This window comes from Dipodascopsis tothii, assembly GCF_038497935.1.
Source record: "Dipodascopsis tothii strain CBS 759.85 unplaced genomic scaffold V1510scaffold_7, whole genome shotgun sequence".
Classification (NCBI taxonomy): domain Eukaryota; kingdom Fungi; phylum Ascomycota; class Lipomycetes; order Lipomycetales; family Lipomycetaceae; genus Neoaidaea; species Neoaidaea tothii.
Window position 1 is genome coordinate 1 of NW_027117991.1, and position 23,159 is coordinate 23,159.

At 68.4% G+C, this 23,159-nt stretch overlaps 8 protein-coding genes across 8 annotated transcripts; 3 read left to right on the forward strand and 5 right to left on the reverse strand.

Moving 5' to 3' along the window:
- V1510DRAFT_412922 (protein required for assembly of cytochrome c oxidase) lies at nt 1–567 on the forward strand. The gene has a single exon (XM_066933156.1). The coding sequence runs from the start codon at nt 181–183 to the stop codon at nt 511–513; it is 333 nt and encodes a 110-aa protein (XP_066790215.1). The 5' UTR covers nt 1–180; the 3' UTR covers nt 514–567.
- Nucleotides 568–678: 111 nt separating this feature from the next.
- V1510DRAFT_442259 (Not1-domain-containing protein) lies at nt 679–7,530 on the reverse strand (the record flags this gene model as incomplete). Its single annotated transcript, XM_066935645.1, has 6 exons — nt 679–732; nt 764–2,608; nt 2,642–6,576; nt 6,609–6,933; nt 6,968–7,214; nt 7,517–7,530. 6 exons carry the CDS (start codon nt 7,528–7,530, stop codon nt 679–681), a joined length of 6,420 nt encoding a protein of 2,139 aa, XP_066790216.1.
- Nucleotides 7,531–8,289: 759 nt separating this feature from the next.
- Nucleotides 8,290–12,189, forward strand: V1510DRAFT_428908 (uncharacterized protein). The gene is made up of 3 exons (XM_066935291.1): nt 8,290–8,590; nt 8,622–8,713; nt 8,745–12,189. Exons 1-3 carry the CDS (start codon nt 8,537–8,539, stop codon nt 11,959–11,961), a joined length of 3,363 nt encoding a protein of 1,120 aa, XP_066790217.1. The 5' UTR covers nt 8,290–8,536; the 3' UTR covers nt 11,962–12,189.
- V1510DRAFT_412930 (uncharacterized protein) lies at nt 12,128–13,242 on the reverse strand. Its single transcript, XM_066933157.1, has 3 exons — nt 13,149–13,242; nt 13,035–13,119; nt 12,128–13,003 (listed from the first exon to the last, which is right to left on the reverse strand). Exons 1-3 carry the CDS (start codon nt 13,202–13,204, stop codon nt 12,179–12,181), a joined length of 966 nt encoding a protein of 321 aa, XP_066790218.1. The 5' UTR covers nt 13,205–13,242; the 3' UTR covers nt 12,128–12,178.
- A 492-nt stretch (nt 13,243–13,734) lies between these two features.
- On the forward strand, nt 13,735–16,060 carry V1510DRAFT_391090 (uncharacterized protein). Its single transcript, XM_066931770.1, has 2 exons — nt 13,735–13,900; nt 13,946–16,060. Exons 1-2 carry the CDS (start codon nt 13,849–13,851, stop codon nt 15,853–15,855), a joined length of 1,962 nt encoding a protein of 653 aa, XP_066790219.1. The 5' UTR covers nt 13,735–13,848; the 3' UTR covers nt 15,856–16,060.
- Nucleotides 15,862–16,839, reverse strand: V1510DRAFT_309848 (B-cell receptor-associated protein 31-like-domain-containing protein). The gene is made up of 2 exons (XM_066930731.1): nt 16,761–16,839; nt 15,862–16,490 (listed from the first exon to the last, which is right to left on the reverse strand). Exon 2 carries the CDS (start codon nt 16,478–16,480, stop codon nt 15,869–15,871), a length of 612 nt encoding a protein of 203 aa, XP_066790220.1. The 5' UTR covers nt 16,481–16,490; nt 16,761–16,839; the 3' UTR covers nt 15,862–15,868.
- A 411-nt stretch (nt 16,840–17,250) lies between these two features.
- Nucleotides 17,251–18,775, reverse strand: V1510DRAFT_412940 (uncharacterized protein). Its single transcript, XM_066933158.1, has 3 exons — nt 18,556–18,775; nt 18,338–18,382; nt 17,251–18,273 (listed from the first exon to the last, which is right to left on the reverse strand). Exons 1-3 carry the CDS (start codon nt 18,619–18,621, stop codon nt 17,299–17,301), a joined length of 1,086 nt encoding a protein of 361 aa, XP_066790221.1. The 5' UTR covers nt 18,622–18,775; the 3' UTR covers nt 17,251–17,298.
- Nucleotides 18,776–20,606: 1,831 nt separating this feature from the next.
- V1510DRAFT_412946 (uncharacterized protein) lies at nt 20,607–22,918 on the reverse strand (the record flags this gene model as incomplete). Its single annotated transcript, XM_066933159.1, has 3 exons — nt 22,185–22,918; nt 21,904–22,149; nt 20,607–21,870 (listed from the first exon to the last, which is right to left on the reverse strand). Coding segments are annotated over exons 1-3 (1,660 nt in total), but the record flags the coding sequence as incomplete, so codon positions are not given.
- Between the last annotated feature and the right edge of the window lie 241 nt (nt 22,919–23,159).

A 23,159-nucleotide genomic window follows, 5' to 3' on the forward strand; every position in this document is an offset into this window, starting at 1 on the left:
GTCGGGGGTGCGCCCTGCGGGCGGCTATGCGTGCGGCTATATGCCTGCCAGGGCAGCCACCCCCGACGGAGTCGCCGCCGGAGGCTCGTTGCACCGCCACTGGCGAGCCACCCGCGGCTGTATGCTCCCAGGCTCCCTCCACAGCGTTGCCGCCCGGGCACGGCGGCTATATGCGGCTATATGCCTGGCTCCCAGAACCCGCTGACCAACAGCTGCCGAGACGAACGAATCGGGCTTGCGCTCTGCCTGCAGCGGTCGCCGTGTGTGCTGATCGAGCGCAACACGCCCAAGGACTGCCTGATGGACGACAAGCTGCGCGAGACGCTGCCGGACGCGTGTCTGGCCCGGATGCGGAGTTTCGCCGCGTGCCGGCGCGGCATCCTCGACATGCGCAAGCGGTTCCGGGGCAACGGCCCGCTGTCCAAGGGCCTGTACGACGAGCAGTACGAGAAGATGTCCAAGGGCGACGTGGACGCGCGCGAGGAACTGCGCAAGAGCTCGCGGCTGTACTAGCCACCGGTGCATAGGGATTTGTATATAGCAATACAGGCGGGCAGAGACAAAGTATATTACACGCCGGCGGGCAGCGAGGTCGTAGAAATACAGCGGACGGCTCGCCGGGCCGCCCATGCAGTGGTAAACAAAGTAGGTCGGACTCTATGTAGGTATCTAAATGGCTCAATGCGGGGCGTTGTTGATGTGCGAGAAGAGGGAGCCAAAGAGCGGCTCGATCTGGGGTCAGCGTGCGCGGCGCCGGACTTACCTCGGGCACGTCTTTCGTGAACGGCAGCTGCCAGAAGTTGTACGTGTTGTTCTTGAGCAGCTCGGTGAAGGTGATGAGCAGGCCCCAGGGGTGCGGGCGGTGGCAGATCAGGCGCTCGAGCAGGACGCGTGTGATCTGCTGCTGGATGCTGAGCTTGTCGGCGCCGAGCTTGGCCGAGCCAAAGAGGTAGAGGATGATGCAGGAGAAGTGGTGGGTGTGGAAGTTCGGGTAGCGGAGCTGGTTGGCGATCGCCGAGAGCAGGAAGTAGCGGCCCTCGGCGTCGAGCTCGAGCAGGATCTTGACCAGGAGCCGGACGTGGGCGGACTCGGTGTTGAGCTCGCTGGCGTCGTCGCCCTTCTTCTTCTTGAGGTGCTTCATGCTCTCGAGGCCGAGGTAGAGCGCGAGGTCCGAGACGAGCGCGGTGTCGATCGTGACGGACGTGAAGCCCAGGCCGAGCTCGGGCCGGGCGGCCACGCGCAGCTCGTCGACGACCGGCCGCACCGACACGCCCTTGACCGAGTCCGCCTTGGCGTAGGCGTCCACGAACTGCCGGAGGCCGTGCCGCTCGAGCTCGGCCTCGGGCTCGGCCGTCATCACCGGCATCTTGCGGATCTCGGGCAGCCGGTCGACCTTGAACCCCGGCGCGAACGGGTCCGGCAGCGACATGTTCTGCGGGAACGCGCTCAGGATCAGGTTGCGGAACTGGATGCAGCTCGTGGGGATCGCCTTGCACAGCGCGTGGTGGTACTCGGCCAGGACCTTGGGGAAGTCGTGCAGCAGCACGAGCACGATGCGCAGCGTGCCGTAGTAGACGAAGCGCACCGTGTCGGCGACCTTGGGCCCCGTCAGGTGCGTGCCGATGAACTTGAGCAGGCCCTCGAGCAGGCCCACGAACAGCGGCCAGCCCTTCTTGCCGTCGAGCGCGAGCAGCTTGGGCATGAACAGCCGGTGCGACACCAGCGTCATCCACGAGAACGTGAAGCCCGGCACGGCCGCCGGCTGCAGCGCCGTCAGCACCTCGCCGACGAGCACGTAGAACTCGTCCTTCTGGTCGGCGTCGGCCGCCTGCATCTGCGCGGCCCACTCGCTGAGCACGCTCGAGAAGAACCGGAAGTACGGCTGGCCGTTGAAGTCCGCCGCGGCCTCGTGCCGGTTGATGAGCGCGATCGCGACCACGCCCAGCACGCCCCGGAGGTACGTGATGGCGTCCGTGCCGGACGCGTCGTCGTGCAGCCGCACGAGCATCACCACCAGCTTGGCCAGGCTGTCGACCGCGATGTACGCCGAGACCGGCGTCGCGAACTGGCCCGGCGTGGTCTGCGGCTGCAGCTGCTGGTGGAACGCGACCTCCTTGGTGTACTCGTCGACGCCGGTCTCGAGCGCGGCCATCAGGAACAGCGTCAGACCCTTGCTCGTCGCGAGTATGTTCCGCGCCGACAGCTGGTACACAAACACGCATAGCATCTTCTCAATCTGAGCAGGGTGCTGGGTCAGTCTCGTCCATTCCTGAAACACGCGCTTCATCTGAGCCTTGATCTTGTCATCGTCGCCCTCGGAGAAGTCCACGGCAAGCGGCTTCTTGAGGTCGTCCAGCAATGACTTGATGGCCGTACCGTGGGTCTCGTCGTCGGCGACCAGGTCCAGCGCGTGCAGGCACGTCGCGTAGTCGCTGCGCATGGCCAGGGGGTTGTCGGCCAGGACCGAGTCGCGGATGAGCGCGACCGCGAACGCGATCGCGGCGGCGTTGCGGGCCAGGACGAGCTTCGACAGCGTGACGTCGAGCTCCTGCGGCCGGATGAGCCCGGTGCGCATGACCGTGACCATCACGGGCGCGTTGAACTTGCGCTGGCCGTCAGCGGGCGCGCGCGCGACGCTTACCTCGTCGTCCGAGTGGAGCAGCCAGAGGATGACCTCCTTGGCCGTGGCCGCCGACATCTCGCAGAGCCGGTAGAGGAGCATGGCGTAGCCCTCCTTGGCGAGCTGGGTCTCGGCGACCGAGAAGAGCGCCGAGACGGTGAGCTGCGACGTGCGCAGGACGAGCTGCTCGCGCAGCGGGTGGCGCGCGACGGCGGCCAGGATCTGCGTCAGGCCGACCTTGACGGGGTGCGCGTCCTGCAGGCTGTCGAGCGTGTCGGTGGCGCTCTCGTTCATGAGCTTCTGGAGGCCGTCGAGCGCGGCCTGGAACTGCGCGACGATCTGCTCGAGCCCGGCCGACGGCGCCCGCGTGGGCGTCGCGCTGCGCTCGGGCGCCGCGTGCGCCTCGGCCGGATACTCGTACGGCTGCGGGACGGCCGCCGAGGCCGAGCCGCGGCCGAGCGCGGGCACCGGCGGCGGCGCCAGCGGCTCGGCCGGCGGCGGCGCCATGGCCGCGTAGTCGGCGTCGCCGCCGAGCGGGCTGGCCGCCTGCAGCTCGGGCGGGACCAGCGGCCGGATGTTGCCGAACTCCTGGTACACGAGCTGCTGGCGCGCCGTCAGCCCGCCGGGCTTGACCCGGAACAGCTCCGGGATGGCCATGCTGTACATGGCGGCCTCGGCGTCGACGTAGGGCTGGCCCGGGCGGTACTCGTGGTGCCGCCGGCGCGCGGCGTACGCCGGGGCCAGCGCCAGCTCGACGTCCGCCAGCGTCTTGTCGATGGCGGCCTTCTCGATGCGCAGGCACGCGAACGCCACGTACTCCGGGATCGACGACGCCAGCACGTCGCCGGGCAGGTCCGCCTCCGAGTACCCCGCGGACGTCAGCAGGACCTTGAGGTTGGTCGCGATGTTGAGCCGCAGCGGCTCCTTGCACGTCACGGCGCTCAGATTGCTCACCAGCGACCGCGCCATGCTCTGCGCCGCGCTGCGGACCTTGTTCTCGTCGCCCTCCATCGCAAAGTCCTTCAGGACCAGCTCGCGGGTCGCGATCTGCACGATCGCGTTCGACCGCTCGACCACGGCCGGCATCAGGTCCTTGAGCGCCTTCTCGGTGGCCAGCCGCAGCAGCCGCTTGAGGTCCGGGTACGGCGACATGGTGCTCTCGAGCTCGGGCATCATGGCCGGCCCGGCGTCGAGGTCGTCCTTGTTGTTCTTGTTGCGGATCGCGGTCGACGGCTCGATGTCGTCGAGCGTGGTGCCGATGTTGTTGCACAGGACCTCGATCTCGAACTTGAGGTTCAGCTTGAGGTCCACGAACTTGTACATCTCGGCCATGAGCTTGAGCGTGCCCATCAGCCAGGGGTTGCGCGCCTTGAAGACGCGCGACTTGGCCGACTGCTCGAGCACCTTGCACGTGAACGGCAGCACGATGTTGAGCCGGTTCGACTCCAGGCCCTCCATCAGCAGGTCCTTGAACGAGATGTTGCGGTGCTTGATGGGCTTGTCGCGGGCCAGCGTCAGGATGCCGAGCCACGAGCCCAGGTTCTTGAGCTGGTTGCGCTCGATCGACGACGACATGGTCGACGGCGAGTTGAGCAGGCCGATGATGCTGCCGTACGTGGCGTGCAGCACCTGCCGGTGCAGGTGCGCGCTGGCGACGCGGTCGAGGATGTCCACGTAGAGGCTGTGGTTGTTCGGCTCCTGCCGGGCCCGGTTCTCGACCAGGTACGTGGCGAACCACTGGTGGTAGCGGTCCTCCAGCATGCCGACGAGCTCGCCGGACTTCTGCTCGACGTTGCTCTGCGCCAGGTTGTTGACGATGAAGAGCACCTTGTTCTGGGTCTCCTCGGACGGGTCCTCGAAGTTCGAGTCCGCCAGCGAGACCGGGTCGAGGTGCAGGCACTTGAACGGCTCGGGGCCGTCCGTCTCGGGCGCCTTGGCCTCGTCGTCGGCGCCGGCGCTCTTGGACCGCTTCGAGATGATCTCGCGCAGCTTCGACATGAGCTGCGACTGGATCGTGTCGAGCGTGGGGATCTGCAGCAGCAGCGCGCAGTACTGGGGGAACGAGTCGAGCCGGTTCTGGAACTGCATCAGCGCCTGGAGGCCGAACTTGAACATCTTGGCGTCGGGCGACTCCTTGAGCGCCTGCAGAACGAAGCGCAGGGCGACCGAGAGCGGGATGTCTTCGATGAGATGGAACTGGATGATCGAGCCGAAGAGCACAGCCGTGGTTGCCAGCGCGTTCAGCGGGTAGTCCGGGAAGAACCGGTACTCGTCGAACAGCGAGTGCACCATGCACGCGAAGATGTCCTGGTCCGCCGGCTCGTCCGAGCCGCGCACGCGCTGCAGGAACGTGATGACCTCGCTGATGCTCGTCTCCTTCTCGTACATCTGCTGGTACAGGTACTTCATCTTCTTCTCGATCTCGGGCGAGAACACGTTGCTGTCGCTGTTCTGGACGATGGCGGCGTCGTGGCCCTGGCCAAAGTTGATCAGCCGCGGGTAGGTCTGGACGCACTGCGTCTGGACGGCGGTAAGCTGCTCCATAATGTCGGGCGCCGTGTGGTCGATCACAAAGTGCAGCAGCTCGTACACGCACTTGACGTGCAGGGACACGATGGTCATGCGGATGTCCGAGATCGGCTGCTGTTGCTGCTGCTGTTGCTGCTGCTGCTGCTGGAACGAGTACTCGGCCGCGGACTTGAGGTCGAGGAACGCGAGCGCCTCCTTCGGGAAGCCGTCCTTGTCGAGCTCGTAGTTCTTGTCGAGCGCGTCCTGCAGCGAGTACCAGCCGCGGCGGGCGGCGAAGCAGAAGACGTCGAGGGTGAAGAAGTAGGGCTGGACGCCGACGAGGTCGCCAAAGCCGTCGAGCTCGGCGATGGCAGCCGCGATGCGGGCCAGGTTGGTGTTGTCGCGGGCGTGGGCGGACGAGAAGTAGGCGAGCAGGAACTTGCGGCTGGTCTTCCAGAGGTGGAAGAAGACCAGGCTCTTGGACGGATGGCCGAGCAGGAGCAGGTCGAGCAGCCGGGTGATGATGTCCTCGCGCAGGGGCGACCACGGCGGCGGGCGCGAGATGATGCCGAGCAGCACCAGCTCGGGCGTGAACTTGGCGGCCTGGTCGAGCAGGATCTTGCCGTCGACCTCGGCCTGCTCGCGCTCGATGGCGGCAACGAGCGAGAGCAGGACGTCGGTCGCGTTGAGCGGCTGGGACTCGAGCGAGGCGGCGAGCGCGCGCACGTCGGCGTCGGCGTCGGCGAACGCGTCGGCGGTCACGGTCTTGGCCAGGTCGAGCCGGAGCAGGTCGAACTTGTCCTTGGCCAGGCCGAGCGTGTGCTTGATGATGCTCAGCTGCAGCGGCAGGCTCTCCCACGCGCGCGTGTACAGGCTGGCGACGACGTCGGCCGGCACGGCGAACGCGTCCAGGAAGAGCAGCACGTTGGCCATGCACTCGGCGGACGCGACGACGGTGTCGGCGCGGTCAAAGTCGTCGAGCACGGCGGCCCAGTCGGGCGCCGGGTAGACCTTGTGGACAAACGCGCCGAGGTTGCGCGCGTTCCAGTCGGCGGACGCGGTCAGGAAGCGCAGGCAGGCCGCGATCTCGGCGTCGTCGTAGGCGAGGTCGCCGGCCAGGACCTTCTTGAGCGACGCCTCCGAGTTGGTGCACGACGGCCCGGTCGAGACCAGGCGCTTGGTGAAGGACTCCATCGCGGGCGGCGCGTCCGCGCGCAGCACGTCGGCGACGGCGGATGGCACGGGCACGTTCTTGGCCGCGAAGCGGCGGCGCACGGCGGTCGCGAGCTGCGCGCTCTCGGCGGCCGAGAGCGGGTTCGGCGACGCGGGCGCGGCCAGCTGGCGCACCAGGCTCGCGAGCTGGGCGTCCGTGTAGTGCTCGCTGGCGCCCTTGGGGTCGCGCAGCAGCTTCGGCAGCGCCGGAAACGCCTCCTGGAGGATGGCGGATGCTGCGGTTAGCGGACGCGACGCGCGCGCGTACCAGTCTCTGTCAGCGACGCGTTGGGCGAGTCGGCAAAGCTCAGGCAGAGCACCGTCCGCTGGAGGTCGTCGAGATCGAACGCGTCCAGAAACGGGCGCAGGTGAAAGTCCTTGAGGACGTCGTTTTCGGCCGTGACGACGGACGACGCGAAGCGATGGGCAACTGCCGGATCCGACGCCAGAAGCCGCACCTCGTCTACCAATAGACGCCGGCTCGTGGGGTTGTCAAGCTGCCGCGGGGCGCTCGCAAAGATCGACGACGCGTTCGTGGTCACCAGGCGCCGGAAGTACCGCTGGTAGACCTCGGGGCCGTTCTGGTCGCAAAGCTGGCGTCAGTCCCGTTGCGAATGTGCCGCCTACCTCGCGGATCTGTTTGACCGTGGCCTCCCACTTGTCCTCCTTGATGGTCGACACGAGCACCACCACCTGCGCGCCAACGATCTTGGACAGCTCCGACGGCCGATGGCCGGATATCGACGCGCTGCTGCCGGCCGCCAGCGACGCGGACTGGGGGGGCGCGCGGCTGGCCGGCACCGTGGACGGGCTGGACGCGGCCGAAGGCGGCGAGCCCTGGCTCGAGTCGGACCGCGGCGGCACCGCGCGGGTGCTTTCGCCGGCTATGGTGGCTGATTCGGGGGACGCGGCGTCGCGTGCGCGCCTGGCGTGCGGACAGACCGGGTCGGTGGCCGGATGAGGACGGCTGTTTGTCAGCGCTGCGGGCGCGGACGGCGACGGCGGCCACGGGCGGGCCGTGGCGGCCGGCAGCGGGCTGCAGCGGGCCGCAGCAGCGCGGGCCCGCCGCCGGCCCGCGCTGGCCGCTGGCCGGCCAGCTCCGGACGCCTGTGCGGCCGCTGATCAGCGCGCGTGCTCACCCTGTGCTGTGTTCTAACGGGCTCGGGCAGTGCCTACGCAGCCTCGCTCATCAAATCGTGCGATCGGATCCTGCCCGCGTCAGTCCAGGCTGCTGCGGCGGCAGCCATCGCCTCCACCCACCTTCGGTCCGTGGCGTCGGCAGTCTAACGGCGTTCCGTCGGCCAGATCGTTTCTCTAGCGGTGAGGATCAATTTTTCCTGTACACACAAGTTTGGGTCACGGTCGCGTCCGCCCCCGCTACACGCTACCAAGCAGGTCCGAGCCGCACACTACGGGAATTGGCTGGGTCCGCGGACCGGGTCTGCAACAGGGTCTTGTTCCGGCTCGCGACGGTGGCGGCCATGCCGGGCCGGGCCTAGGCGCACCGCGTTGGGCATCGGCTGATGGCGCTAGACGAGATGGCGCCGGACCGGTGACCCGTTACCCGGACTGCCGCGCCGGCCGTGCGCACGTTGGCGCCGGTTCATGCGTGCCGCGGCCGGCGGCAGGGCCGGCGGCGGCCCGCGCCGCACGGCGCGCGGCGGGCTGCTGCGCCAGGTCAGCCCGGCGAGCGCCGCTCCAGTGGCGGTGCGCAGCCCCGGCGGCGGTGCGTGGCTCGCCCTGCAGCGGCTGCGTGGCGGCGGCCATCTGTGGCGGCGGCCATCTGCCGCGCGGGCCGCCGCCGAGGCTCGTGCGCGGGGGCGCTCGCGCCGGCCGTCGCCGCAGGCCCTGCGCGCTCGCGTGCCTGGCGCGTCGCCGGCGGCTCCGTCCAGGCCGCGCCCGCGTCCGCCGCCGTGGCGGTGCACAGGCAATGCGGCTGCAGCCACCCCCGACGAGTCGAGCCGCATTGCGATGCGGCTAGCCCGAGATGGGGCAGTCGCCATGGCAACAGCGCGCGCCGCTACCGGGTTGCTGTAGCAACGCGTCTTGTTTACATGCGGCAACGTAAACACAACAGCGCCGCGGCCACGCCCCGGCCTATATCTGGCGGCGCTGCGCCCGACTTCCCTCACTAGACTGTACGCAGTACCCAGACAGGAGCAGACCCCGACGGGCCACACAACAGGCATTGACAGGATGTCCGACTCGTTCCTGCCGTCGGTGCCGGTGACGTTCTCGAATTACTTTTGGGTACGCCCACGGGCGACGTAGCTGACCGCAGGGCCGCGATGACCGGGGCGTGAACGCGCTGCTCCAGCGCATGCGCGAGGCCAAGCTGACGTGCGAGGAGGTCAAGATGTTCTACAAGGAGCGGTAGGTGCGGCCGCGGGCGCGCTGACGGCAGGATCTCGATCGAGGAGGAGTACGCGCGGCGGCTGCTGATGCTCGCCCGGCGGTCGCTGGGCTCGGGCGAGACGGGCACGCTCAAGGCGTCGCTGGACACGGTCCGCGCCGAGACCGAGCAGATGGGCAAGGCGCACGCCAACACGGCCGCGCAGATCAAGACCGAGCTGGACGAGCCGCTGGCCGCATTCTCGGCGGGCATGCGCGAGCGCCGCAAGATCGTGCAGACGACGATCGAGCGGCTGACCAAGGCCAAGAACAACCAGCTGGCCACGGTCAACAAGCACAAGGACCGCTTCGAGAGCGACTGCAACAAGATCAACACCTGCAAGGCCCAGCAGAACATGGTCTCGGGCCGCGAGCTCGAGAAGAACAACGCCAAGCTCGAGAAGAGCCGGATGAGCGTGACCGCGTCGCGCCGCGACTACCAGACGTCGCTCAAGAACCTGCGCGACATCATCGAGCGCTGGAACCTCGAGTGGAAGAGCGGCTGCGACAAGTTCCAGGACCTCGAGGAAGAGCGCATCGACTTTCTCAAGAGTAACCTGTGGGCCTACAGCAACGTGCTGTCGACCGTGTGCGTGAGCGACGACGAGTGCTGCGAGAACATCCGCGTGTCGCTCGAGAAGTGCGAGGTCGAGAAGGACATCCACGAGTACATCCGCGGCCACGGCACCGGCCACAAGATCATGGGCACGCCCTCGTTCGTGGACTACTACAACGGCGCCATTGGCGACGTCGGCGACGCCGAGAACTACACGATTGCGAACTTCTCGCGGGCCATGAACCCGCAGTTCCGCTCGAGCACGCCTGACGGCCGGCTGTCGGACGTCGACCTGAACAAAAAGGGCCCGCTGCCGGAGGACGACGACGGCTACGCGCCGTCGCAGCTGGACGCCATGCTGGCGTCGCTGTCGGCGGACGCGGTGGCGCCGCTGGCGCAGTCGCCGCGGCCGGAGAAGGCGGAGCGGTCGCCGGAGCGGTCGCCGCAGCGGTCGCCCGACCGCGCGGCCGAGCGCTCGCCGTTCGCCAGTCCCAGCCGCACGCGCCACGAGCCGCCGGCGATCGCCATCAACGAGCCCGGCCTCGTGCGCGAGGCCTCGCAGTCGACTATAGTCCACAAGGACGCGGCCGTGCACCCGCTGGACACGATTTCCATGTCCTACAGCGCGTCCGTGGCGGCGCCGCCGTCGCCGTCGACCGCGACGAGCTCGCCGGTGCACCGGGCGGCCAGCCCGTCGGCGTCGTCGGTGTACTCGCAGCCGACGACGGTGTCGTCTGGATCGGAGAACGAGCTGTCGCCGGCGGCGGGGTCGCCACGGCACCAAAAAGGACGCTCGGTGGACGCGAGGCCGGCCGACTGGAGACCGGAGGACGCGCGGTCCGAGGCGCGGTCGGACGCCCGGCCGGACGCGCGTTCGGACGCCCGTTCGGACGTTCGTTCGGACGCGCGCTCAGAGATCCGCTCGGAAATCCGTGCCGACATGCGCCCCGACGCCCGCCCCGACGCCCGCTTCGAGCGTCCCTCGGACGTCCGCTCGACCATCTCCAAGGCCGACGTCAAGTACACCCGGCCGCTCGAGGAGAAAAAGAGCAGCGGCTGGATGTCGCCGTTCCGCCGCAAGTCCAAGGTCGACCTGACCCGGGGCTGGGTCGACAAGACCGACAAGGAGCCCGTCCACGCGCCCGTCAAGGCCAAGTCGTCGCCGCGGATCGGCTCGCTGTACGGCCAGAAGCCCGTCGGACGGCCGGCGGAGCCCGCCGCGCGGCCCAAGTCGTCGCTGTCGAAGCGCAACAGCATCGACTACAGCGGCGAAGACAAGTTCTCGGTGCGGTCGGTCGAGCAGCGGTCGACGCCGCGCGGCCAAAAGCCGCGGTACGACGCCGGGGCCGTGTTTGACGACGACGCCGGCGAGCCCATTGATCCGCGCGCGGACGTGATGCTCAACGTCGGGGGCACGCACTTTGAGGTCGACACGGCGCGCTCGAAAACGCCAAACCGGCCGCGGGTCGAGCCCGAGCCGGGCGAGGACCCGATCGCGCTGGCGCTGCGCCAGCTCAAGATCGAGGAGGAGCGCAACGGCGGCAAGAAGAGCGGCAAGTACGGCTCGATCGAGTATCGGGCGAGCGGGCGGCCGGCGGACGGCCGGCGGGTGCCGTCGTACTCGGCGCCGACCAGTCCTCAGGGCTCGGTCAAGTACAAGCACCGGCCGCCGCCGCAGCACTCGAGCTCGGCGAGCGACGTGGGCGTCAAGCGGCTGGGTGCGCCGCCCGTGGCGTTCACGTCCGAGGAGATGGAGACCACGTCGAGCATGTACGCGACCAAGACCCAGGAGCTGTTCAACCGGAGCCCGTCGCGGCAGACACAGTTCCGCGGGGCGTCGCCGGCGCCGTCGCAGTACGAGCGGGGCGTGTCGCCGGCGCCGTACGACGCGCGTGGAGCGTCGCCGGCGCCGTACAATCGGGGCGCGTCGCCGGCGCCATACAACCGGGGCGCGTCGCCGGCGCCGTACAGCGGCCGCGGCGCGTCGCCGGCGCCGTACAGCACGCGCGGAGCGTCGCCGGCACCGTACAGCGCGCGCGGAGCGTCGCCGGCGCCGTACGCCGGCGACTACGCCGGGCAGGGCATGCGGCGGCCGATGTCGTCGCAGCAGCTGTACCGCAACGGGTCGGAGCAGGGCCGCGGGTACCGGCCGGCCGAGTACGGGTACGACCGCGGGGCGTCGCCCGGACCCGGCGCCACACGTGGCGCGTCGCCCAGCCCCTACGCGCGGCCGGTGCGGGCGCAGGCGGACCCGCGGCGCACGGACCCGCGTCCGGACCGGATCGAGCGGCCGCCGTCGTCGGCCGCGCCGCGCCGGCCCAACTACGGCGGGTCGCCCAGCATGGGCTACGAGGACGAGTACCGCAACTACGCGCCGCGGGCGGCCGGCCCCGGCCCGCTGTACGACCGGTCCAAGAGCAAGTCGGCGCTGGAGATGCGGCGGCCACACCCGGACCTCCCCGCGTTTTCCCGCGACGGGCAGGAGATCATCCGGTACGCGCGTGCCATGTACGACTACCGCGCGGCGATCCCCGAGGAGGTCAGCTTCCGCAAGGGCGACGTCCTGCTGGTGACGCGGATGCAGGAGGACGGCTGGTGGGAGGTGGAGGTGTACGGCCCCCGGAGCAGACCGCAGGTCGGCCTGGCGCCGAGCAACTTCTGCCAGGCCATGTGAGCGGACACGGTCCGCACGAGGGACAGGGCGCGCGGCGCCGCGGACACGCACGGACACAGTCCGCATGACGGACCCACGGACACGGACACGGTCCGCGAGCGGACACAGTCCGCATGAACGCACGGACACGACACTTTGGTGACCCACTTGACGACACTCTCTACGGTTTTTGGTAGCCCCCGGGCATGTTTTTATGTAATTCGTGATAATACACGCGTCAGTCTTTGATGGCGAGCTCGGCCAGCAGCGCGCGCAGCTCGCGCAGCGCGCACAGGTTGAACAGCATGTTGGCGTCGCGCGTGCCGGCCCGGACCAGCGCGTGCAGCGGCGCCGCGTCGCCCGCGCAGAGCGCGAGCAGCGGCGCGGCCGCGGACCCGGTCACAGGACCCGCGTCCGGGTCCGGCTCGGCCGGCTCCGCGCCGGGCAGCAGCCGCAGCCACTTTGCCAGCTTGCGCGCGTCGCCCATCGTCACGGCCACGACGGCGAGCGCCTGCACGACCTCGGCGCGCGCCTCGTCGTCGCCCTCGGGCACGCTCTCGAGCATCACCAGCAGGTGGTCCGCGGCCGTGCCGTAGTCCTTCATCTGCACGAGCATGGCGGCCACGTAGAGCCCGCACGCGCGCAGCCGCGTCCGCCACATGGCCTCCGCCGGCGTGCCCCGCACCTTCCACGCCTCGCCGCGCGCCTCGCGGGCGAGCGCGTAGTACTTGACCGCGCCCAGCTGCCCGTGCACGGGCGTCTGGATCTTCACCAGCAGCACCCGCAGCCGCCACGGCACCGTCGGCGTCCCCCGGAACGACTCGGGCGTGCCCAGATCGTTCAGCTGGGCGCCCTCCTGCTCGGCCACGGTGGTCAGCGGCACCAGCGACAGTGCCGCCAGCCGCAGCGCCCACAGGTCGAGGATCTGTGTGCCGTTGTCGGCCGGCGTGGCCAGGAGCCGGTCCTTGGCCAGGTTCGCCAGCCCGACCAGCGTCCCGGGCTGCGCCAGCGCCGCCCCGTCCAGCGCCGCCAGCTGCGAGAATGCCAGTACCGGCACGTCGTCCTGCCGTCAGCCGCGCCCGCGCCGTACGTACAAACTCCGGCACCGGTTTGAACATATGGATGCTCGTGTAGTCGGCCAAACTGGCCTCCCCGGATCGCCGCTCGCGCCGCTCGAGCCTGCGTCAGCATGCTCCGTCTGCCCGTACCTCTCGGGTGACCGCCGCTCGTCGCTTGGCGAGACCGCCTTTGCTTGGACCTCCATTGCTGTTGCTGTGCGGTCGCGTAGGCTAAGTACAGAAACGCGCGACTCCCAACGCCGTCTGTGGGCAGGGAAGCGAGGTAGCACACACCGCTCGGCAGGACTCAGCACGACCGGCGGGGGCAAGTCAACGCCTTTGTCGACGATAGCCGGACTATGGGCGGGCGGCGAGTGAGCTCCGGTGCGACTCTGCGGTGAGTGCGCGACGAGCAGGCGGGTGGCACGCGCGCCGCACACTGTGCGGCTCAAGCCGCACGGCGCGCGGCTCAGAACCCGGGCTCTCCAGCGAGCCGCCGCAGGGATGTGCACAGCCACGGTGCGCCCGGCGGCGAGTCTGTCGGGGTGGCTGACCGGCCGCGCGACTCGTGCAACACGAGCCGCACTGTGTGCGGCTCGCGCCGCACGGCATGCGGCTCACAGTGCCCGCTCACCCGGGCCGCAGGGCAGCTGTCCACAACGCTGCCGCTCCCAGAGGCTCGACCAAGCCTGGCCGGTCTATCAGACGGCCCGGCCGAGGCGCCAGCATGCGCAGACGCGTACGTGAGCCGCACGGCGTGCGGCGCGCTGGGAGATCTCGCCGGGGCAGAACGCGGCTTCGATCAGCCGAAAATTTTTTACCACGGCCGCACGATCGACAGCCAGACAGCATGACAGACACCGAAAAAGAGAGCGTGCCGGTGGAGACTGCGGCTACAGAAGGTACGTGTGTGCTTGGTGTGCATTGGCGGCACCGCTGACAGCCAGATCGGCCGGCAAAGCGGACCAAGGTCGACGACGGCGAGGCGGCCCCAGCTGCCGCGCCGGCCGCCGCGACCGAGCCTGCTGCCGCGCCGGCCGCCGCGACCGAGCCTGCACCCCCCCCGGCTGAGCAGCCGGCCGAGACGGCGCCGGCCGCCGAATCGGCGCCCGTGGACGCCCGGGACCGCGGCATGACGAAGATCAAGGCCGAGTACCTCGTCCAGCGCCAGCCCGACAAGCGGGACGCGGACGGCGAGTCCAAGCCCGAGGAGAAGAAGAAGCACGTCCGCGGCCAGAACAAGGGCCGGCGGTTCCTGCACGCGCGCGAGCAGGTGCAGTTCTGCGAGGCGCTCAAGCAGCTGAGCGGCACGTGTCCGTTCGGGGCCCAGTGCCGCTACGAGCACGACCCCGCCAAGTACCTGGCGGCGCAGCCCGCGCACATCGAGGGCCCGTGCCCGGTGTACGAGGCCATCGGGTACTGCCCGTCCGGCATCAAGTGCCGGTGGCTGTTCTCGCACTACGCGGACGGCAAGCTCCTGGCCGACGAGGCCAAGCAGGCCGCGGCCGGCACGGAGCTCAACCGGATGAGCAAGCAGCAGCTCAGCGACCTGCAGAAGCGCAAGTTCCCGCTGCCGCGGTCGGCCAAGATCATCCCGTACCTGGACTCGCTGCGCGGGGCCGGCGACGAGGACGAGGCCGAGGCGCGCCGGGAGGCGGCCGCAGAGTACGTCGAGGCGCCGTACACGGTCGCCGAGAAGAAGCGGATCGACCTGCGCGGGGCCAAGATCCTGTCGCCGCTGACGACGGTGGGCAACCTGCCGTTCCGGCTGCTGTGCCGGTCGTACGGGTGCGAGGTGACGTACTCGGAGATGGCCGTGACGCTGCCGCTGCTGCAGGGCTCCAAGAGCGAGTGGGCGCTGCAGCGCAGCAACACGCGCGAGTTCGAGGGCCGCGGGTACTTTGGGTCGCAGATCTCGGCGGCCAAGCCGTGGCAGGCGGTCAAGACGGCCGAGGCGCTGGCCGAGATGTGCGGGCCCAACCTGGGCGAGATCAACCTGAACTGCGGGTGCCCGATCGACCTGATCTACCGGGCCGGCGCCGGCAGCGCGCTGCTCGACAGCGGCGCCAAGCTGATGCGGATCCTCAAGGGCATGAACGCGGCGTCGGGCGAGATCCCGGTGACGGCCAAGATCCGCATGGGCACGCGCGACAACCACCCCAACGCCAAGAAGCTGGTCACGCGCATGATGCGCGAGGGCGACGTGGCGGCCATCACGCTGCACGGCCGCAGCCGGCAGCAGCGGTACACGCGGTCGGCCGACTGGGGCTACATCGGCGAGACGGCCGCGCTGGTGCGCGAGCTCAACGTCGAGCGCACCGAGGCCGACACGGCCGCCGGCAAGGAGTCGGCCGACCGCGCGCCGGTGTGGTTCGTCGGCAACGGCGACTGCTACTCGTGGAAGGACTGGTGGGACGCCGTGGACAACCACGGCGTCGACAGCGTGATGATCGCCCGCGGCGCGCTCATCAAGCCGTGGATCTTCGAGGAGATCGACAAGCGCGACTACATCGACAAGTCGGCCACCGAGCGCCTGGACATGATCAAGCAGTTTGCCGGGCTCGGCCTGGCGCACTGGGGCTCGGACGAGTACGGCGTCAACACCACCCGCCGGTTCCTGTGCGAGCTGCTGTCGTTCACGCACCGCTACGTCCCCGTCGGCCTGCTCGAGGTGCTCCCGCCGCGCATCCAGGACCGGCCGCCGCTCTGGCGCGGCCGCAACGAGCTCGAGACGCTGCTCGGCTCGGGCGACTACCGCGACTGGGTCAAGATCTCCGAGATGTTCCTCGGCCCGGCGCACGAGTCGTTCAACTTTGTGCCCAAGCACCGCAGCAACGCGTACGACGCCGAGGGCTAGATTGCTAAATACATCACTTGGTCTTGGCGGCCTCGCCCGTGGCCGACTTGGCGTTGAGCTCGTCGCTCACGCGCTCGTACTCGGCCGTCAGGCCCTCGCACTGCTTCTTGAGCGTCTTGAGGTCCGCGTCCTTGGCCTTGATCTCCTTCTGCAGCGCCTCGATCGTCTTGACCTGCTCGTCCGACGTCGCCGCCGACACCGTCTCGCCGCGCTTGGTCAGCTTGTCGGTCGCGATGATGAGGTCGACCACGAGCGCGTACGTGCGGTTGAGGATCAGCGACAGGAACAGCGTGAAGCCGCAGAGGTACATGTTGCGCTGCGCGTAGAACTTGCGCGCCTGGACCTCCGACCGGTCCGACGCCGTCGAGAGCATCTTGGTGCCCTCGGCCGTCTGCATCATGTCGCCCTGCACCCGGTACACCCGGTTGACCGAGTCCACGAAGAGAATGAAGATGAACACGAACGTGATCTTGAGCGTGTACTGCGACTTGGCGACCAGCTCCGACGTCGAGATGAACGTAAACACCCGCCGGCGGATTGCGATGGGCAGCGGCGCCACCAGGAAGAAGAAGAGGCCCATCTCGGCCACGAGGATGATGAACACCAGCGTGTAGTAGAGCGTCATGTTGTATGTCCTGTCGATCTGACGGTCAGCGGGTTCAGGAACGAGCGCGGCGCGGCGACGACAAGGGCTGCGGCGACGGACGCCGGCCGGGAGGCCGCGGGCCGGTCGCGTGCCGGCCGCGGCCGCATTCAGGCTGGGGTGGGCCGTGTTTGCCGCGTCGAGAGCGGCCACGCGTCTGGTTGGCTGGCCGAGGCACGCGTGTGCAGTGCCGAGGCCGGCCGCCGAGCGCAGGCGGTCCGTCGGCGACACGGGCGCAACTTTCGCAGCTTTCGCGACTTACCAAAACTATAGGGTTGGAGCAGGAATGGTGGTGAGGCAGCGGAAATCGGTTGATATAAATGCAAAAGTAGCTTTTCCGTGCGTGTTCTTTACGTCTGCTTGCGGAACGTCAGTTTTGGGTCGTCGGCGTTGCACCGCCAAACTTAAGCAGTGGATGTAGATCACCCGACTACGTCATCACGCCCGCGCCTCGCGCAGCAGACGCAGACGCGAGCCAGACGTCAGGCGTGGACACTAGCTGCGCGCCAGGGCGCGGCGGGCGCGATCGCTGCGGCCGGGGCCGGGGTGATCGACGCGCCGCACGGTGTGCGGCGCGATCGCCGGGCGGGGTCACGCGGCAGAAGCGGTGCGGGTGGCGCAGACGTGGCGGTGCGGGGGCCGCCCGAGCCGCGCACCGTGCGGCTCGCCAGGGGCGCGGCGAACACGGCGGACGCCGCACAGCGTGCGGCGTGCCAGGGGCCGGCCGCGCAGCCACCCGCAGCCCTACACTCTGTGGCGCAACTTTTATATTATATTGCTATCAAAAAAGGGCAGGGGACTTAGATCGATCCAGCGGTGTTGAAGTCCTCCAGAGCCTCCTTGACACGAGCGCTCATGGTCTTCTCGCCCTCTCTGACCCAGACACGCGGGTCAAAGTACTTCTTGTTGGGCTTGTCCTCGCCCTCGGGGTTGCCGACCTGGGACATGAGGTAGTCCTTCTTGTTCAGGACGTAGTCACGGATGCCGGTCAGGTAGGCGTACTGCAGGTCGGTGTCGAGGTTGACCTTGACAACGCCGCTGCCGATAGCAGTCAGGAACTCCTGCTTGGACGAGCCGGAGCCGCCGTGGAAGACCAGGAACAGGGGCTTGTCCGACGACGAGCCGATCTTCTCCTTGGTGTAGGCCTGGTGCTTGGCAAGCAGCTCGGGCTGCAGGCGCACGTTGCCAGGCTTGTACACACCGTGGACGTTGCCGAACGCAGCCGCAATCGAGAAGTACGGCGCCACCGACGACAGGGCCTCGTAGACCTCGAAGATGTCCTCGGGCTGGGTGTAGAGCGAGGCGTTGTCAACACCAGTGTTGTCAACACCGTCCTCCTCGCCGCCAGTGATGCCGATCTCCATCTCGATCCACTGCTTCATGGGCGCGACACGCTCAAAGTACTTCTTGACGATCGCAATGTTCTCCTCCTTCGACTCCTCCGACAGGTCGAGCATGTGCGACGAGAACAGCGGCTCGCCGTGCTCCTTGAAGTAGGCCTCGTCGGCCTCGATCATGCCGTCCATCCACGGCAGCAGCTTCTTGGCGCAGTGGTCGGTGTGCATGACCACGGGCACGCCGTAGATCGGCGCAACGGCACGCACAAACAGCGCGGCCGCGACAGCGCCCTGGATCGACGCCTCCTGGTTCTTGTTGCCGACGCCCTTGCCAGCAAAGTACGCGGCACCGCCCTGCGAGGTCTGCAGGATGATCGGGCTGTTGGCGTCGCGGGCGGCCTCAAGCGCGGCAACGACGGTCGACGACGAGGTCACGTTCTGCCCGTTAGCCGCGTTCCCCATCGCGCCAGCGCGGCCCAATTGAGCCGCGCACACTACTTACAATGGCCGGGATAGCAAAGTTGTGCTCCTGAGCGTACTTGAACAGCTAGGCTAGAGTTAGTTTTGACTCCAGATTAAATACCGCAAGCGGCGGTCATCCCCGCGCGCCGGCCGCCGGCGCGAGTCGCCCACCGGCGCTAGCACCAACAACCCAACAAGCCGCCGCACGGATCGCTACCCGCGGCGGCCGGCGCCGGATTATCTTGCGCCCGCACTCACGTTCAGCACGTCGTCGCCGACGAGGACACCCGACTTTCTCGACAGAACGTCTTTGGCAGAGGACATTGTCAGTTGCTTGAGTTTGGAGATTATGGAAGACACTTTTAATGATCGAGCTTTGCAGCGCAGTCTGGATGGGGAAGAAAAGAAGATCGTGGTCGAGCGGGAGGGCTGCTGTATATAAATAATATGATGGATTGACGAAGAAGAAAGAAGATGGCGGCCGAAAGTAGAAAGGCAGCAAACGAGCCGGCGGCCGGGTTGGAGCGCTTAGAATGCCGAGTAGCGAGTCCGCGCCCGCACATTAGGCAACCCGCAGGGACATGTGCTCACGGTCCCCTCTCGATCAGACCCGTGGATACTGGCGGCAGCGACCCGCGGAAAATAGAGTTTGTGCGTGGTCGAAAACGGCCAAGGCGTGCCACGATTTACCGCAAAGTGCTGTGGCTGGGGCACATATGCGGCCAAGCGCGGGCGGTGCAGGCGTCCATCATTACTACCCTGGCCCTAGCCACCCGTACGACCGCTAGCCGGTACGCTGACGGTGGCATTGCGCGCGTCTTAGTCATTAGCCGCACACCGGGAACAGCGGGCGGGCAGCCGGGTGGCCCACGCCGTCGGCGGAAGGCTGCGGGTGCGATCGGGAACTGGCGTGCATACACCCGTCGGCCGGCCGGTGACCCCGCGGCGGGGTCGGCGGCGCGGCCGTGCGGCGCGGCGGACCGCGCGGCCGCGGCCGCCGCGCTGCGGGTGCCCCTGTGGCCGCGCAGGCGGCCGCTGGCGTGGCCAGCGGCCACTAGCAGCCGGGACGCGATCGCTGAAGCGGCCTGAGTGGCGCCGGACGGCGGGCAGCCGTGCCGACACGGTCCTCTGTGCGGCCGCGACCCGCCCGCGACAGGCGCGTGGCCGCAGACAACGGCGGAGCGATGGTACCCGTGGTGGTGCGAGGGCGTGCGCCTCGTGCTGGGCTGTGCGCGCTGGGCCCCATGCGGCAAGGCGCCCGGCTTGCCGTGGCGCGCCGGCGCGCGAGCTTCGGATCAACTAAAGTCCAGGCGCTAGCGCGGGTCGGTGCCGCAGTGCGCGCGGCCGGGTCCTATCGCGTGGTCACGGGACGGCGGGGTGTGGCTGGTGTGGCTGGTGTGGCGTGGCCGGCGGGGCCGGCCGCCCGGCCGGCCGCCGGCTGCGCCGCCGACCGCGCCCGCACGCGACCCGCCTGGAGCCGCTGCGCCGACGCGCGCTGCCGACAGACGAACCCGCGCCACCTCGCACCAGTGCGGGCGGCCAATCGGCCGCGTCCGAGAACGACGTCAGCAGCCCTGGCGATCTAGGGCGCGGCTAGATTGGCCAGCCGAGCGTCGGAAGCGTGGCCGGAACACTCCCGGCCCAGAGCACACGCTATTATCGCGCCGACGCCGCGTCGGGCGCGTGGTAAGCGTACCCGCGCGGCGCCTGTTGCGGGGTAAGCATCGGAACTCGACGCGTAGCGGCGGGCCGTGCCGCGAGCTTCCGCCGACCGGCGCGCCGGGACCTGCGCGATCTGGGGCGCTCGGCCGCGGCCGTGGACCCCTCCTGCCGCCGGCCGACGCCCACGCTGGGTCTGGCCACCTACGGGTGCGGGCGCTGCTGGCATGTGGACACGCCTGCTCTGCAAGGCAACGTACCCGGCGCAGACCCGGTCAGCGCCCGGCGTTGGCCCGGCACCCGAGATCTGCCGATTTGCGCCGAGAGGCGCTGGCGGCCGTGACTAGGCGACATGTAGCAGCAAACGCGACGACGCAACAGCCACAGTGGAGGCATCGTCGCCGAGATCTGCCCGAAGCCGTCTCGGCTATTGGACGTGGCGGCGACTACCGCCCTGGGTGGAACGAGGCCGGTTCGGCCGTGCGGCGCATAACCCGGCATTACCCGTTACCCAGTCACATGCCGACTGTGGCGCGGCTAGGGTGGGCGGTGGTGGCGGTGTCCGGCCAGCAGGCTCGTGCGGCGCGTACCCGGCCTTGGTGCGGCGCGTCTACGGGTCAGCGCGCCGCACGCAGTGCGGCGCACCATCGTGGCAGGCAATTGATATTCAAGATACATTCCAGGCACCGCAGCCGGCGCCCGCAGCCGCGCAGCAGCCCGCTCGTCCGCCGTCTAGGTCATCACGTCCGGCTCGACGCGGCCAATGAACTCCTGCAGCTTCAGAAGCTCGACGGCCAGCGCGACGTTCTTCTTGAGGTAGGTCTGAGTCTCGGTCGAGGCCAGGCTCACGTCCGGCTCGTGCTTCTCGACGTAGAGACGGATGGTCGCGCCCGACGAGCCAGTGCCCGACAGACGCACGACGATGCGGCTGCCGTCGCTGAACTTGACGTACAGGCCCTGGTGGGCCGACACCGAGCCGTCGAGGTCGGTGTACGAGAAGTCGTCGGCCTCGGCCACGGTCAGGTCCGACACGGACGAGCCGACAAAGGTGGCCTTGTTGGCGATGATCAGCGACGTCATGTGCTCCATCATCTTGTTGGCGCCGGCCGAGTCGACGTTCTCGTAGTCGTACCGCGTAAAGAACGTGCGTCCGTAGATGTTCCAGAACGCGCCCTGGATGTCGGCAATGCTCTCCTTGCCAGGCGTCTCCTTGTTGACGCCAGCAATGATGTTGAGCCAGGCCACGATGGCCCACAGACCGTCCTTCTCGCGGATGTGGTCCGAGCCGGTGCCGAAAGACTCCTCACCGCAGATCGAAAGCATCTTCGAGTCCATGAGCGCGGTGAAGAACTTCCAGCCGGTGGGCACCTCGTAGCACGACAGGCCCTTCTTCTTGGCGACGAGGTCGAGCGCGCCCGACGTCGGCATCGAGCGCGCCAGGCCGTACAGCGCCTTGCGGAAGTACGGGATCTTTTCGGCGTGGTGCGCGATGATGGCGACCGAGTCGCCCGGCGAGACAAACGAGTTGGCGCCGTAGATCATGTTGCGGTCGCCGTCGCCGTCCGAGGCCGCGCCGAACGGGATCTGGTCGGCGTCGACCTTGTCGACAAGCGTCTTGGCGTACGTCAGGTTCGGGTCGGGGTGCAGGCCGCCAAAGTCCGGCAGCGGCGTGTAGTTCTGGACCGACGACAGCGGCAGGCCGAGCTCGTCCACGAAGATGGCCTTGCCGTACGGGCCGGTCACGCCGTTCAGCGAGTCAAACAGGACCTTGAACGACGGGTTCGCGGCCAGGAATGACTTGATCAGGTCAAAGTCAAAGATGTCCTTGAGCATGGCCACGTAGTCCGCCGTAGAGTCGATGATCTGCACCTCCAGGCTGCCGTACTGCTTCGTTCCAATCGTCTCCAGGTCGATCTGCGGTCAGCTACGCGCACGGCCGCCACATACCTCCGGCAGCGCCGAGATCGAGTACGACTGAATCTTGGTCGTCACCTCGTAGATCTTGTTGGTCACGCTCTCCGGCGCCGGGCCGCCGTTCGACAGGTTGTACTTGATGCCGAAGTCCGCATTGGGGCCGCCGGGGTTGTGCGAGGCCGTCAGCAGGATGCCGCCTGTGGCCTTGAACTTGCGGATGACGTGCGACGCCGCCGGCGTCGACAGAATGCCGCTTTGGCCGACGATGAGCTTGGCCACCTGTGTGTCAGTCCCGCCGCCCGTCTGCCACCTACTCCGTTCGCCGCGCTGATCTTGGCGATGACCTGGACGACCTCCTTGTTGTAGTACCGGCCGTCGCCGCCAATGACCAGCGTCGCGTTCTCAGCGCCCTCCGGAATGGACTGCAGGATAGCCTGCACAAAGTTCTCGGTGTAGTTCGGCTGCTGGAAGACCTTGACCTTCTTGCGCAGGCCGGACGTGCCGGGCTTTTGACCGTCGAACACGGTCGTCTTGACGACTTGGATGGGCATGGTGAATCTGCTGGTCAGCCTGGCCACGCGCCCGAGACCGCCAGCACAGCGGCCGCCCGAAGCCGGTCGCGTACGCGTCCGCACGCCATCCGCACGCCTACCTTCAGACACTGGCTGGTCGAACGAGGTCGATGGGGAGGAAGGTGAGTAGTCGAGGACGCAGGTGTGTTTTTGGAATGGTTTATTTACACTACGCCCAATGCCTTATGGTTTTAATATGGCCTATCGTGACGGCCTTGGTTCACGTGCAGGAGTCTACGCGACGATCGAGAGGGGTGACGGCTTGGCCGCGAGGACCCCGCGGCTGTGGCGTGGTCGGTCCTGCCGGTTGGCTGCCGGTTGGCTGCGGCCCGGGCTGGGACAGCGATCCGGCCAGCGGTGTAGATGGGCGCCGAGCCATGTGGCGGCCACGACTGGCACATGATTGCCCTGCGGAAGCCGCTGGAACGCGTCGGCGCTGTGCAGGCGGCGAGATGACGCGCTGGCGGCAGCGGTTCACGCAGCTCGACGCGCGCAGCTGCGGGCCGTGCGGTCGCGCTATTGGCGGACGCGGCGGCGGCTGAGCGCGGCGCGGTGCCGACGGGCCTGTGCCGCCCGCGCAGGAGACGGTCACTACTGTGTCTGGCGGCGACATTGACGGCACGGTGGTTGCCGACCGGTGTCGGCGACGAGTGCACTGCAGGCGGCTGCACGTCGCGACGGCGGAGGGGCTGTCCGACGCGGCCGGCGGCGGGTCCG